Below are 16,655 nucleotides of genomic sequence, written 5' to 3'. Positions count from 1 at the left end.
TGCTAGAGAAGAGGAGGGTAGAGGACGGGAGACGATACTTTACAGTGGGGTGCTAGAGAAGAGGAGGGTAGAGGACGGGAGACGATACTTTACAGTGGGGTGCTAGAGAAGAGGAGGGTAGAGGACGGGAGACGATACTTTACAGTGGGGTGCTAGAGAAGAGGAGGGTAGAGGACGGGAGACGATACTTTACAGTGGGGTGCTAGAGAAGAGGAGGGTAGAGGACGGGAGACGATACTTTACAGTGGGGTGCTAGAGAAGAGGAGGGTAGAGGACGGGAGACGATACTTTACAGTGGGGTGCTAGAGAAGAGGAGGGTAGAGGACGGGAGACGATACTTTACAGTGGGGTGCTAGAGAAGAGGAGGGTAGAGGACGGGAGACGATACTTTACAGTGGGGTGCTAGAGAAGAGGAGGGTAGAGGACGGGAGACGATACTTTACAGTGGGGTGCTAGAGAAGAGGAGGGTAGAGGACGGGAGACGATACTTTACAGTGGGGTGCTAGAGAAGAGGAGGGTAGAGGACGGGAGACGATACTTTACAGTGGGGTGCTAGAGAAGAGGAGGGTAGAGGACGGGAGACGATACTTTACAGTGGGGTGCTAGAGAGGAGGAGGGTAGAGGACGGGAGACGATACTTTACAGTGAGGTGCTAGAGAAGAGGAGGGTAGAGGACGGGAGACGATACTTTACAGTGGGGTGCTAGAGAAGAGGAGGGTAGAGGACGGGAGACGATACTTTACAGTGGGGTGCTAGAGAAGAGGAGGGTAGAGGACGGGAGACGATACTTTACAGTGGGGTGCTAGAGAAGAGGAGGGTAGAGGACGGGAGACGATACGTTACAGTGGGGTGCTAGAGAAGAGGAGGGTAGAGGACGGGAGACGATACTTTACAGTGAGGTGCTAGAGAGGAGGAGGGTAGAGGACGGGAGACGATACTTTACAGTGGGGTGCTAGAGAAGAGGAGGGTAGAGGACGGGAGACGATACGTTACAGTGGGGTGCTAGAGAAGAGGAGGGTAGAGGACGGGAGACGATACTTTACAGTGGGGTGCTAGAGAGGAGGAGGGTAGAGGACGGGAGACGATACTTTACAGTGGGGTGCTAGAGAAGAGGAGGGTAGAGGACGGGAGACGATACTTTACAGTGGGGTGCTAGAGAAGAGGAGGGTAGAGGACGGGAGACGATACTTTACAGTGGGGTGCTAGAGAGGAGGAGGGTAGAGGACGGGAGACGATACGTTACAGTGGGGTGCTAGAGAAGAGGAGGGTAGAGGACGGGAGACGATACTTTACAGTGGGGTGCTAGAGAGGAGGAGGGTAGAGGACGGGAGACGATACTTTACAGTGGGGTGCTAGAGAAGAGGAGGGTAGAGGACGGGAGACGATACTTTACAGTGAGGTGCTAGAGAGGAGGAGGGTAGAGGACGGGAGACGATACTTTACAGTGGGGTGCTAGAGAAGAGGAGGGTAGAGGACGGGAGACAATACTTTACAGTGGGGTGCTAGAGAAGAGGAGGGTAGAGGACGGGAGACAATACTTTACAGTGGGGTGCTAGAGAGGAGGAGGGTAGAGGACGGGAGACGATACTTTACAGTGGGGTGCTAGAGAGGAGGAGGGTAGAGGACGGGAGACGATACTTTACAGTGGGGTGCTAGAGAGGAGGAGGGTAGAGGACGGGAGACGATACTTTACAGTGGGGTGCTAGAGAAGAGGAGGGTAGAGGACGGGAGACGATACTTTACAGTGGGGTGCTAGAGAAGAGGAGGGTAGAGGACGGGAGACGATACTTTACAGTGGGGTGCTAGAGAAGAGGAGGGTAGAGGACGGGAGACGATACTTTACAGTGGGGTGCTAGAGAAGAGGAGGGTAGAGGACGGGAGACGATACGTTACAGTGGGGTGCTAGAGAAGAGGAGGGTAGAGGACGGGAGACGATACTTTACAGTGGGGTGCTAGAGAAGAGGAGGGTAGAGGACGGGAGACGATACTTTACAGTGGGGTGCTAGAGAAGAGGAGGGTAGAGGACGGGAGACGATACTTTACAGTGGGGTGCTAGAGAAGAGGAGGGTAGAGGACGGGAGACGATACTTTACAGTGGGGTGCTAGAGAAGAGGAGGGTAGAGGACGGGAGACGATACTTTACAGTGGGGTGCTAGAGAAGAGGAGGGTAGAGGACGGGAGACGATACTTTACAGTGGGGTGCTAGAGAGGAGGAGGGTAGAGGACGGGAGACGATACTTTACAGTGAGGTGCTAGAGAAGAGGAGGGTAGAGGACGGGAGACGATACTTTACAGTGGGGTGCTAGAGAAGAGGAGGGTAGAGGACGGGAGACGATACTTTACAGTGGGGTGCTAGAGAGATGGAGGGTAGAGGACGGGAGACGATACGTTACAGTGGGGTGCTAGAGAGGAGGAGGGTAGAGGACGGGAGACGATACTTTACAGTGGGGTGCTAGAGAAGAGGAGGGTAGAGGACGGGAGACGATACTTTACAGTGGGGTGCTAGAGAAGAGGAGGGTAGAGGACGGGAGACGATACTTTACAGTGGGGTGCTAGAGAAGAGGAGGGTAGAGGACGGGAGACGATACTTTACAGTGGGGTGCTAGAGAGGAGGAGGGTAGAGGACGGGAGACGATACTTTACAGTGGGGTGCTAGAGAAGAGGAGGGTAGAGGACGGGAGACGATACTTTACAGTGGGGTGCTAGAGAAGAGGAGGGTAGAGGACGGGAGACGATACTTTACAGTGGGGTGCTAGAGAAGAGGAGGGTAGAGGACGGGAGACGATACTTTACAGTGGGGTGCTAGAGAGGAGGAGGGTAGAGGACGGGAGACGATACTTTACAGTGGGGTGCTAGAGAGGAGGAGGGTAGAGGACGGGAGACGATACTTTACAGTGGGGTGCTAGAGAAGAGGAGGGTAGAGGACGGGAGACGATACTTTACAGTGGGGTGCTAGAGAAGAGGAGGGTAGAGGACGGGAGACGATACTTTACAGTGGGGTGCTAGAGAAGAGGAGGGTAGAGGACGGGAGACGATACTTTACAGTGGGGTGCTAGAGAGATGGAGGGTAGAGGACGGGAGACGATACTTTACAGTGGGGTGCTAGAGAAGAGGAGGGTAGAGGACGGGAGACGATACGTTACAGTGGGGTGCTAGAGAGGAGGAGGGTAGAGGACGGGAGACGATACTTTACAGTGGGGTGCTAGAGAAGAGGAGGGTAGAGGACGGGAGACGATACTTTACAGTGGGGTGCTAGAGAAGAGGAGGGTAGAGGACGGGAGACGATACTTTACAGTGGGGTGCTAGAGAGGAGGAGGGTAGAGGACGGGAGACGATACTTTACAGTGGGGTGCTAGAGAAGAGGAGGGTAGAGGACGGGAGACGATACTTTACAGTGGGGTGCTAGAGAGATGGAGGGTAGAGGACGGGAGACGATACTTTACAGTGGGGTGCTAGAGAGGAGGAGGGTAGAGGACGGGAGACGATACTTTACAGTGGGGTGCTAGAGAAGAGGAGGGTAGAGGACGGGAGACGATACTTTACAGTGGGGTGCTAGAGAGGAGGAGGGTAGAGGACGGGATACGATACTTTACAGTGGGGTGCTAGAGAAGAGGAGGGTAGAGGACGGGAGACGATACTTTACAGTGGGGTGCTAGAGAGATGGAGGGTAGAGGACGGGAGACGATACTTTACAGTGGGGTGCTAGAGAGGAGGAGGGTAGAGGACGGGAGACGATACTTTACAGTGGGGTGCTAGAGAAGAGGAGGGTAGAGGACGGGAGACGATACGTTACAGTGGGGTGCTAGAGAGGAGGAGGGTAGAGGACGGGAGACGATACTTTACAGTGGGGTGCTAGAGAAGAGGAGGGTAGAGGACGGGAGACGATACTTTACAGTGGGGTGCTAGAGAAGAGGAGGGTAGAGGACGGGAGACGATACTTTACAGTGGGGTGCTAGAGAGGAGGAGGGTAGAGGACGGGAGACGATACTTTACAGTGGGGTGCTAGAGAGGAGGAGGGTAGAGGACGGGAGACGATACTTTACAGTGGGGTGCTAGAGAAGAGGAGGGTAGAGGACGGGAGACGATACTTTACAGTGAGGTGCTAGAGAAGAGGAGGGTAGAGGACGGGAGACGATACTTTACAGTGAGGTGCTAGAGAAGAGGAGGGTAGAGGACGGGAGACGATACTTTACAGTGGGGTGCTAGAGAAGAGGAGGGTAGAGGACGGGAGACGATACTTTACAGTGGGGTGCTAGAGAAGAGGAGGGTAGAGGACGGGAGACGATACTTTACAGTGGGGTGCTAGAGAAGAGGAGGGTAGAGGACGGGAGACGATACTTTACAGTGAGGTGCTAGAGAAGAGGAGGGTAGAGGACGGGAGACGATACTTTACAGTGAGGTGCTAGAGAAGAGGAGGGTAGAGGACGGGAGACGATACTTTACAGTGGGGTGCTAGAGAAGAGGAGGGTAGAGGACGGGAGACGATACTTTACAGTGAGGTGCTAGAGAAGAGGAGGGTAGAGGACGGGAGACGATACTTTACAGTGAGGTGCTAGAGAAGAGGAGGGTAGAGGACGGGAGACGATACTTTACAGTGGGGTGCTAGAGAGGAGGAGGGTAGAGGACGGGAGACGATACTTTACAGTGGGGTGCTAGAGAGGAGGAGGGTAGAGGACGGGAGACGATACTTTACAGTGGGGTGCTAGAGAAGAGGAGGGTAGAGGACGGGAGACGATACTTTACAGTGGGGTGCTAGAGAAGAGGAGGGTAGAGGACGGGAGACGATACTTTACAGTGGGGTGCTAGAGAAGAGGAGGGTAGAGGACAGGAGACGATACTTTACAGTGGGGTGCTAGAGAGGAGGAGGGTAGAGGACGGGAGACGATACTTTACAGTGGGGTGCTAGAGAAGAGGAGGGTAGAGGACAGGAGACGATACTTTACAGTGGGGTGCTAGAGAAGAGGAGGGTAGAGGACGGGAGACGATACTTTACAGTGAGGTGCTAGAGAAGAGGAGGGTAGAGGACGGGAGACGATACTTTACAGTGAGGTGCTAGAGAAGAGGAGGGTAGAGGACGGGAGACGATACTTTACAGTGGGGTGCTAGAGAGGAGGAGGGTAGAGGACGGGAGACGATACTTTACAGTGGGGTGCTAGAGAGGAGGAGGGTAGAGGACGGGAGACGATACTTTACAGTGGGGTGCTAGAGAAGAGGAGGGTAGAGGACGGGAGACGATACTTTACAGTGGGGTGCTAGAGAGATGGAGGGTAGAGGACGGGAGACGATACTTTACAGTGGGGTGCTAGAGAAGAGGAGGGTAGAGGACGGGAGACGATACTTTACAGTGGGGTGCTAGAGAAGAGGAGGGTAGAGGACAGGAGACGATACTTTACAGTGGGGTGCTAGAGAGGAGGAGGGTAGAGGACGGGAGACGATACTTTACAGTGGGGTGCTAGAGAAGAGGAGGGTAGAGGACAGGAGACGATACTTTACAGTGGGGTGCTAGAGAAGAGGAGGGTAGAGGACGGGAGACGATACTTTACAGTGAGGTGCTAGAGAAGAGGAGGGTAGAGGACGGGAGACGATACTTTACAGTGGGGTGCTAGAGAAGAGGAGGGTAGAGGACGGGAGACGATACTTTACAGTGGGGTGCTAGAGAAGAGGAGGGTAGAGGACGGGAGACGATACTTTACAGTGGGGTGCTAGAGAGATGGAAAAGGGAAATAAAATAATGGCTTTTTCTTTTCTTTGTTAAATGGGGTGACAGATTTGCATCCGAGTTTCTCTTTGGTAACGAAGGCATGTGGTTGGTTGAGCTGCTTCTCCATAGAGAATCCACAGGATAGAAACAAACGCTTTTGTTGTCAACGTTTTTTGGGCATCCAATAACACAAACCTACTTCAACCAAATAATACAATCCAACTAAATGCCAAAAAGGAAACGCCCCCCTCTATCCTCTATGTACACGGCTATATAGCTAGCTATTAACACAGCTCTCTGTGGGGCCAAAATCATTCAGGGTAGTCATTACCAGGGACCAAGGCCAGAGAGCTACTGGAGGATGCAGGGTTTTACTCCAGCCCTGTTATAAAGCAGGGTCGTATGCATTTGTGCACATTATAGCTAATTAAACAACAGAAAAGGAAGCGAATACGACCCTGATCTAAAATCAGTTACTCCTCCGTATCTTTTGCTCCAGGTGTGTTAGATGGCGTTAGTGTAGGGCTGGAGCAAAACAAACAATACCCTCCCAGTAGCGGTTCAACCAGCCCTGTGGTTACAGTGAACAGGGCGGGGTATAACTGGCTCTGATTGGCCTACTCAAGCTCCTCCCTTCAGGACACAACCGAAGGGGAGTGGTTGTGGTTGACCATGTGACTGTTGGGGGAGGAGTCAGGGGAGGAGGAGGAGCTTCCTTTGGCTTTGATCTGCAGCCAGGTTTCTCCTAAGGCCTTGGTGAAATGGTCGTCCACAGAGCCGGTGATGGACACAGAGTTAGTGACGGGTTCCGGCTGCTTGTAGTTCCTCCCCAGGCTGCGACGGAAATGCTCCTCGATCACCGGGTCAACACACGCCGAGTTGGCTGGAAGAGAAGAGGAGAGGACATTTCACTTTTTGCGTGAGGAGAGAGGAGGAAGAAGCAAACGACACAGACACCGGTTCATTAAATCTACTACAGCTACAGGACTATACATGTATTGACCCGGCAGACAGAACATGGTAAACCAGCCTACTGTCAAGAGAGACCTGTTTCATAACGGCTGGCCGTGGAACAGTCCAATCTGGTGTTTTTTTTCCCCCCCTGGACAAACGGATAGAGCCCTAAGACTTAAATAGAGGTCTCATCTTTGGATCTGTGTCATTATGGCATCGGACAGCCAAGGTAGCTTCATTGAGACTATATCCATTTTAAAAGTAGTCAATTTCCTTCTTCCATTGTGTTTAAAAAAAAAAGCATAAAAGCTTACATTGGTGATTTTACTGCCACCTGCTGTGCTGGAGTCCTGAACTAACTCTTGTGGCCACTAGATGGCGGTGATATAGCTTAAAGCCGTTGCCATGGGCAACCCGCTTTGAAGAAGACTCTCTCTGCTCTCTGATCATTGGCCGATCGTTCCCAACACATTTGAATCCCCACCCAGTTGACTACTTTAAAATGGTGGAAGCCCTCGACGGTAATGTCCATGCTAAAACCGGTTATATCTATGATGAGTCCTTTCATTTAAAATCAGATTGTATTTGTCACATGCGCCGAAAACAACAGGTGTTGACTTTACCGTGAAACATTTCCTCACAAGCCCTTAACCAACAATGCAGTTCAAGAAATAGAAAGAAGAACATATTTTCTCACTAAAAAATGTAATTAAAAGTAACAAAATTACATAACAATAACAAGGCTATATACAGGGGGTACCGGTAATTTGTAGGTAGGGGTAAAGTGACTAGACATAGACAGTGATTAGCAGCAGTGAACAAAAACAATGTAAATAGTGGCCATTCTTGGGAACAGGAACAATGGTGGACATCTTGAAGCATGTGGGGACAGCAGACTGGGATAGGGAGAGATTGACGACTGTCAATGTCCGTAAACACACCAGCCAGCTGGTTTGCGCATGCTCTGAGGACACGGCTAGGGATGCTGTCTGGGCCAGCAGCCTTGCGAGGGTGAACACGTTTAAATGTCTTACTCATGTCAGCTACAGAGAAGGAGGGGAGGGGCCGCAATCCTTGTTAGCGGGCCACAACGGTGGCACTGTATAATCCTCAAAGCAGGCAAAGATGGTGTTTAGTTTGTCTGGAGGCGAGACGTCAGTGTCCGTAACGTGGCTGGTTTTCTTTTTGTAGTCCGTTATTTCCTGTAGATCCTGCCACATACGTCTTGCATTGAATTGCAACTCCACTTTGTCCCTATACCAACATTTCGCTTGTTTGATTGCCTTACGGAGGGAATAACTACACTATTTATATTCGGCCATATTCCCAGACCTCTTTCCATGGTGAAATGCGGCGGTTCGCACTTTCAGTTTTTCCATACACAGTTTCTGGTAGGTTTTAATAGTCACAGTGGGTACATCATCTCCAATGCATTTCCGTATAAACTCACTCACTGAGTCAGCGTATAGATCGATGTTATTCTCCGAGGCTGACCGGAACATATCCCAGTCTGCGTGATCAAAACAATCTTAAAAAGAGCGAATTCTTATTGGTCAGACCAGTGTCGAATGGTTCTAGTCACGGATACAACCGGTTTGAGTTTCTGCCTATAAAGACAGTGGGAGCAAGATGGAGTCGTGGTCGGATTTGCCCAAAGGGAGGGCCTTATATGCATCGTGGAAGTTAGAGTAGCAGTGGTCGAGTGTAGTGCCCGCGCGAGTGCTGCAATCAATATGCTGATAGAATTTAGGTAGCCTTGTTCTCAAATTTACTTAGTTAAAATCCCCAGCTACAATAAATGCAGCTTCAGGATATGTGGTTTCCAGTTTACATAGAGTCCAGTGAAGTTCCTTGAGGGCCGTCATGGTGTCTGCTTCATGGGGAATGTACACAGCTGTGATGATAACCAACGAGAATTCTCTCGGGAGATAATATGGCCAACATTTTATTGTAAGGAATTCTAGGTCTGGTGAGCAGCAGGACTTGTGTTCCTGTACGTTATTATAATTACACCATGAGTCGTTAATCCTGAGGCATACACCCCCGCCCTTCCTCTTCCCAGAGAGGTGTTCATCTCTGTCGGCGCGATGCACAGAGAAGCTCGGTGGCTGAACCGATTCCGACAACATATCCCGAAAGAACCATGTTTCGTCTACTTTGTTGACCAGAGACTGGACATTGGCGAGTAGTATACTCGGAAGCGGTGGGCGGTGTGCACGTCTACGGAGCCTGACCAAGAGGCCGCTCAGTCTGCCTCTTCTGCATCACCGTTGTTTTGGGTCGGCTTCTGGGATTAGATCCACTGTCCGGGCTGGAGGTCCGAACAAAGGATCCGCTTCGGGAAAGACGTATTTCTGGTCGTAATGTTGGCAAGTTGACGTCGCTCTTATATCCTGTAGTTCTTCCCGGCTGTATGTTAAGATTTCACAATGTAAGAAATAATACTTTTTAAAAAACTAAACACTGCAGAGTTTCCTAAGGACTCGAAGCGAGGCGACCTGTCGGCAAGATCTTGTGGTTCTGTACTGGTAGTAGTATGTTATAATATTAAAGTAGTATGCTACTTACAGCATACATGTACATATAATGTGTATAATATATATCATGGTATAGTACTTACAGTTGCTGGCTGGTCTCCTGCTGTAGTTGTTGGAACAGCCGTTGTTAGGCAGGTTGTTGGAACAGCCGTTGTTAGGCAGGTTACAGTTACGGTTGTTGGCCGGAGCGCACGTTATCACTGACGGACGATTCTAAACACACACACACACACACACACGCACACACACACACACACACACACGTTTAGGCCTTTTGCATGTGGTTTGAAGACAACGTTTTACCTGCATGCTCTGAGCTTTGAAAGACTGTCTCTCTCTCTCTCTACCTGCTGGCGTTCCACAGGACTGACGGTGGGCGAGATGGCGAGGGTGCGGGCGGCGTCCATGTTGTTTTTAGTCAGGGCGAGAGGCTGGTCCATGGCCAGGCAGGGCATGTGGCGGTGGGGGGTGTACAGGTGGTGGTTGCCATGGAGACCCATGGAGGGTGCGGCGGCTCTCTCTATGGGGCTACGGCTGCGGTCCCTTGGGTCCTTGGAACTACGATAGTTGCCTCTGTAGAGAGTAGGAGAAGATACCTTTTATCGGAAACTTGTCTTGTGTTTTATTCCAACCCCTCTAAGACAGACAGAGAACAAAGGTAATTCAATAGGGCAACGAAAAACATTTCTACACTTCTTATTGAACGAGCTCAGATAGTCCCCCCCTCCCTGTTTGAGTGTTTTCTTCTGTTTGGTGCCTGGTGAAAGAGGACCCAGGAGAACAAGAGGAGATTGTACGAGGAGAAGGAGAACAAGAAGGAGGAGAGGGGGAGGGCCATGGATGTCAGTTCACAGCAACACAGCTATGGGCACCAGGTAGTCACAGCAACACAGCTATGGACACCAGGTAGTCACTTAAATATTTTGACTTCCCCTTTCACCCTCTGAATGGCACACATACACAACCCATGTCTAAATTGTCTGAAGGCTTAAAAATCCTTTAACCTGTCTCCTCCCCTTCATCTACACTGATTGAAGTGGATTTAACAGGTGACATCAATAAGGAATCATAGCTTTCACCTGGATTCATTTGGTAAGTCTGTCATGGAAAAAGCAGGTGTTGCTAATGTTTTGTACACAGTGTACACACACTGAACAAATAGGATGGTTTGGGATGAGTTGGACCGCAGAGTGAAGGAAAAGCAGCCAACAAGTGCTCAGCATATGTGGGAACTCCTTCAAGACTGTTGGCAAAACATTCCTCATGAAGCTGGTTGAGAGAATTCAAAGAGTCTGCAAAGCTGTCATCAAGGCAAAGGGTGGCTACTTTAAATAATCAAAAATCTATTTACTTTGTTGGTTACTACATGATTCCATGTGTGTTATTTCATAGTTTTGATGTCTTCACTGTTATTCTACATTGTAGAAAATAGTAAAAATAAAGAAAAACCCTGGAATGAGTAGGTGTGTGTCTCCAGACTATTGGCTGGTGCTGTTTGAACTGTAACTCAGTCTAATCTATGTACACACAATACCTCATAACGACAAAGCAGAAACCGTTAGAAATATTTGCTGTCTCACACCTGTCTATATAAGGTCCCACAGCTGACAGTGCATGTCAGCGTTAAAACCAAACCATGAGGTCGAAGGAATTGTCCGTAGAGCTCTGAGTCAGGATTGTGTCGATGCACAGATCTGGGGAAAGGTACCAACAAATTCTGCAGCATTGAAAGTCACGTTACAGGGAGTCGTCACGTTACAGGGAGTCGTCACGTTACAGGGAGTCGTCACGTTACAGGGAGTCGTCATGTTAATGAGAATGAGAATTTGTTCTTAACTGACTTGCCTAGTTAAATAAAGGTTTCATTAAAAATATATATAATTATAATGAAACCACTCCCATACTGCACCAGGTCAAGGTCATGTTCAACACTACTTTAATACAGTGCTTTTGAAGCCTGGGGGCTGGGGGTTCCCCCCGAGGAGAGGTTGGAGAACCCCTGCTTTAAAACACACCAGTTCAGCTATATTTCAGAACAACACCACAACAATACAAGGGGAAACACTGTTTACATTGTAAACAATGAGCCCTATTGATACATGTTACAACAGATCCATTAGCAGGTCTATTCTTCCACAAGGCAACTACAGAACTAGGACACTAGAGTATTGAGAAAAACATCTGCAGTCAGTCCACTGTTACATCTACCACGTGCCCCCCAGCCAACGTCTTCATTTACCAACATGACAAATCTGGTCAGCTGAGGGTGGGGAGGGTGTAGAGAGAGATGTGGAGAGAGAGAGAGAGGTGTAGAGAGAGAGAGAGAGAGAGAGGTGTAGAGAGAGAGAGAGAGGTGTAGAGAGAGAGAGGAGGGGGTGTAGAGAGAGAGAGATATAGAGAGAGAGAGAGATATAGAGAGAGGGGTGTAGAGAGAGGGGGGGGTGTAGAGAGAGAGAGAGAGAGAGGGGGGTGTAGAGAGAGAGGGGTGTAGAGAGATATATATAGAGAGAGATATATAGAGATAGATATAGAGAGAGAGGGGCGTAGAGAGAGAGAGAGATAGAGAGAGAGGGGTGCAGAGAGAGAGGAGGGGGTGTAGAGAGAGAGGGGTGTAGAGAGAGAGGTGTAGAGAGAGGAGGGGTGTAGAGAGAGAGGTGTAGAGAGAGAGAGGGGGTGTAGAGAGAGAGAGGGGGGTGCAGAGAGAGAGAGAGAGGGGGGTGCAGAGAGAGAGAGAGAGGGGTGTAGAGAGAGAGGGGGGGGTGTAGAGAGAGAGAGAGAGAGAGAGAGGGGGGTGTAGAGAGAGGGGTGTAGAGAGAGAGATATATAGAGAGAGAGAGATAGAGAGAGAGGGGTGTAGAGAGAGAGGGGTGCAGAGAGAGAGAGGAGGGGTGTAGAGAGAGAGGTGTAGAGAGAGGAGGGGGTGTAGAGAGAGGAGGGGTGTAGAGAGAGGAGGGGTGTAGAGAGAGGTGTAGAGAGAGGAGGGGGTGTAGAGAGAGGGTGTAGAGAGAGGGCGTAGAGAAAGGGTGTAGAGAGAGGAGGGGTGTAGAGAGAGGAGGGGTGTAGAGAGAGGAGGGGGTGTAGAGAGAGGAGGGGGTGTAGAGAGAGGAGGGGTGTAGAGAGAGAGAGGTGTAGAGAGAGAGAGGTGTAGAGAGAGAGGTGTAGAGAGAGGGTGTAGAGAGAGGGTGTAGAGAGAGGGTGTAGAGAGAGGGTGTAGAGAGAGGGTGTAGAGAGAGGGTGTAGAGAGAGGGTGTAGAGAGGGTGTAGAGAGAGGGTGTAGAGCGAGAGAGGTGTAGAGAGAGAGGGTGTAGAGAGAGGGTGTAGAGAGAGGAGGGGTGTAGAGAGAGGAGGGGTGTAGAGAGAGGAGGGGGTGTAGAGAGAGGGTGTAGAGAGAGGGTGTAGAGAGAGGGTGTAGAGAGAGGGTGTAGAGAGGGTGTAGAGAGAGGGTGTAGAGAGAGGGTGTAGAGAGGGTGTAGAGAGGGGGTGTAAAGAGAGGGGGGTATAGAGAGAGAGGTGTAGAGAGAGAGGTGTAGAGAGAGGAGGGGTGTAGAGAGAGGAGGGGGTGTAGAGAGAGGAGGGGGTGTAGAGAGAGGGTGTAGAGAGAGGGTGTAGAGAGAGGGTGTAGAGAGAGGGTGTAGAGAGAGGGTGTAAAGAGAGGGTGTAAAGAGAGGGGGGTGTAGAGAGAGAGGGGGGTGTAGAGAGAGATATAGAGAGAGAGGGGTGTAGAGAGAGAGATATAGAGAGAGAGGGGTGTAGAGAGAGAGGGGGGGTGTAGAGAGAGAGAGAGAGAGAGAGATATATAGAGAGAGAGGGGTGTAGAGAGAGAGATATAGAGAGAGAGGGGTGTAGAGAGAGAGATATAGAGAGAGGGGTGTAGAGAGAGAGGGGGGGTGTAGAGAGAGAGAGAGAGAGAGAGAGAGAGAGAGAGAGAGGGGTGTAGAGAGAGAGAGGGGTGTAGAGAGAGAGAGGGGTGTAGAGAGAGAGATATCGAGAGAGAGGGGTGTAGAGAGAGAGGGGTGCAGAGAGAGAGAGAGAGATAGAGAGAGGGGTGCAGAGAGAGAGAGATATATAGAGAGAGATATATATAGAGAGAGAGATATATAGAGAGAGAGATATATAGAGAGAGATAGATATATAGAGAGAGATAGATATATAGAGAGAGATAGAGATATAGAGAGAGATATATAGAGAGAGATATATATAGAGAGAGATATATATATAGAGAGAGATATATATAGAGAGAGAGATATATAGAGAGAGAGATATATAGAGAGAGAGATATATAGAGAGAGAGATATATAGAGAGAGAGATATATAGAGAGAGAGATATATAGAGAGAGAGATATATAGAGAGAGAGATATATAGAGAGAGAGATATATAGAGAGAGAGATATATAGAGAGAGAGATATATAGAGAGAGAGATATATAGAGAGAGATAGAGATATAGAGAGAGAGATATATAGAGAGAGATAGAGATATAGAGAGAGAGATATATAGAGAGAGAGATATATAGAGAGAGAGATATAGGGCCTCAACATGGAAGCCACACATACGCCCAGGTAGTGAGCGGGCAAACAGTCCCAACCCCCACTCTTACACTAGCCCAAGCCAATGGCATGTACCAGATGCTCAGCAGGCTCTGCTCACACTTACTGGCCTGAGGCCAAACCACGACCAACAACATTGGACACTCTATGGAACAAAAAGCCTTCACTATATTATCCTGGAATATCCAAGGCCTGAGGTCATCTGCCTTTGGCCTAAAGAGCAGAAACCCGGACTTCACCAAAGAAATCGGTAATACAGACATTGTCATCCTGCAAGAAACCTGGTATAGAGGAGACGGACCCACTGGTTGCCCTCTAGGTTACAGAGAGCTGGTAGTCCCATCCACCAAACTACCAGGTGTGAAACAGGGAAGGGACTCAGGGGGTATGCTAATTTGGTATAGAGCAGACCTAACTCACTCCATTAAATTAATCAAAACAGGAACATTTTACATTTGGCTAGAAATTCAAAAGGAAATTATCCTAACAGAGAAAAATGTCCTCCTGTGTGCTACCTATATCCCCCCACTAGAATCCCCATATTTTAATGAAGACAGCTTCTCCATCCTGGAGGGGGAAATCAATCATTTCCAGGCCCAGGGACATGTACTAGTCTGTGGCGACCTAAATGCCAGAACCGGACAAGAACCTGACACCCTAAGCACACAGGGGGACAAACACCTGCCTGGAGGTGACAGCATTCCCTCCCACATATGCCCCCCTAGGCACAACTATGACAACATAACCAACAAAAACGGGTCACAACTCCTGCAGCTCTGTCGCACGCTGGGTATGTACATAGTCAACGGTAGGCTTCGAGGGGACTCCTATGGTAGGTACACCTATAGCTCATCTCTTGGCAGTAGTACTGTAGACTACTTTATCACTGACCTCAACCCAGAGTCTCTCAGAGCGTTCACAGTCAGCCCACTGACACCCCTATCAGACCACAGCAAAATCACAGTCTACTTAAACAGAGCAATAATCAATCATGAGGCATCAAAGCCAAAGGAACTGAGTAACATTAAGAAATGCTATAGATGGAAGGAATGCAGTTTGGAAACCTACCAAAAAACAATTAGGCAACAACAAATTCAATCCCTTTTAGACAATTTCCTGGGTAAAACGTTCCGCTGTAATAGTGAAGGTGTAAACTTGGCAGTAGAAAATCTTAACAGTATGTTTGACCTCTCAGCTTCCCTATCAAATCTAAAAATCTAAAATAGAAAACCGAAGAAAATTAACAATAATGACAAATGGTTTGATGAAGAATGCAAAAATCTAAGAAAGAAATTGAGAAACCTGTCCAACCAAAAACATAGAGACCCGGAAAACCTGAGTCTACGCAGACTCGTACATTTCCTCAATGAAAACAACGTACTGAGCAAATGTCAAATTGGCTTTTTACCAAATTACCGTACAACAGACCATGTATTCACCCTGCACACCCTAATTGACAACCAAACAAACCAAAACAAAGGCAAAGTCTTCTCATGCTTTGTTGATTTCAAAAAAGCCTTCGACTCAATCTGGCATGAGGGTCTGCTATGCAAACTGATGGAAAGTGGTGTTGGGGGTAAAACATACGACATTATAAAATCCATGTACACAAACAACAAGTGTGCGGTTAAAATTGGCAAAAAACACATTTCTTCACACAGGGTCGTGGGGTTAGACAGTCTACGCCTTCACTATGGTGAATCACTAAAACAATACAGAAATACACTACGGAAAAAGAAGGAACAGCATGTCAGAAATCAGCTCAATGCAATTGAAGAATCCATAGACTCTAACCACTTCTGGGAAAATTGGAAAACACTAAACAAACAACAACAACAAGAATTATCTATCCAAAATGGAGATGTATGGGTAAACCACTTCTCCAATCTTTTTGGCTCTATAACAAAGAATAAAGAGCAAAAACATATACATGATCAAATACAGATCTTAGAATCATCTATTAAAGACTACCAGAACACACTGGATTCACCAATTACATTGAATGAGTTACAGGACAAAATAAAAACCCTCCAACCCAAAAAGGCCTGTGGTGTTGATGGTATCCTCAATGAAATGATCAAATATACAGACAACAAATTCCAATTGGCTATACTAAAACTCTTTAACATCATACTTAGCTCTGGCATCTTCCCCAATATTTGGAACCAAGGACTGATCACCCCAATCCACAAAAGTGGAGACAAATTTGACCCCAATAACTACCGTGGAATATGTGTCAACAGTAACCTTGGGAAAATCCTCTGCATTATTATTAACAGCAGACTCGTACATTTCCTCAATGAAAACAACGTACTGAGCAAATGTCAAATTGGCTTTTTACCAAATTACCGTACAACAGACCATGTATTCACCCTGCACACCCTAATTGACAACCAAACAAACCAAAACAAAGGCAAAGTCTTCTCATGCTTTGTTGATTTCAAAAAAGCCTTCGACTCAATCTGGCATGAGGGTCTGCTATACAAACTGATGGAAAGTGGTGTTGGGGGTAAAACACACAACATTATAAAATCCATGTACACAAACAACAAGTGTGCGGTTAAAATTGGCAAAAAACACACACATTTCTTCACACAGGGTCGTGGGGTTAGACAGGGATGCAGCTTAAGCCCCACCCTCTTCAACATATATATCAACGAATTGGCAAGGGCACTAGAACAGTCTGCAGCACCCGGCCTCCCCCTGCTAGAATCCGAAGTCAAATGTCTGCTGTTTGCCGATGATCTGGTGCTTCTGTCACCAACCAAGGAGGGCCTACAGCAGCACCTAGATCTTATGCACAGATTCTGTCAGACCTGGGCCCTGACAGTAAATCTCAGTAAGACCAAAATAATGGTGTTCCAAAAAAGGTCCAGTCACCAGGACCACAAATACAAATTCAATCTAGACACTGTTGC

General features: G+C 48.4%; 1 protein-coding gene across 2 annotated transcripts in view; it reads right to left on the bottom strand.

Annotated features, from left to right (window-relative positions):
* Positions 1–5,584: 5,584 nt before the first annotated feature.
* The window catches only part of vgll4b (vestigial-like family member 4b), a 94,950-nt gene continuing 83,879 nt past the window's right edge, over positions 5,585–16,655 (bottom strand). For both annotated transcript variants that reach the window (XM_021610783.2, XM_021610782.2), the window contains 3 exons: positions 9,540–9,765; positions 9,276–9,405; positions 5,585–6,584 (listed from right to left, as the gene is read on the bottom strand). In XM_021610783.2, the coding sequence (XP_021466458.2) occupies positions 6,337–6,584; positions 9,276–9,405; positions 9,540–9,765 (604 nt within the window). In that variant the 3' untranslated portion in view covers positions 5,585–6,336. The remainder of the gene's footprint in view (positions 6,585–9,275; positions 9,406–9,539; positions 9,766–16,655) is intronic.

The sequence above is a fragment of the Oncorhynchus mykiss genome, chromosome 7 (genome assembly GCF_013265735.2).
Source record: "Oncorhynchus mykiss isolate Arlee chromosome 7, USDA_OmykA_1.1, whole genome shotgun sequence".
NCBI lineage: Eukaryota > Metazoa > Chordata > Actinopteri > Salmoniformes > Salmonidae > Oncorhynchus > Oncorhynchus mykiss.
This window is presented reverse-complemented; position numbering and strand designations above follow the sequence as displayed.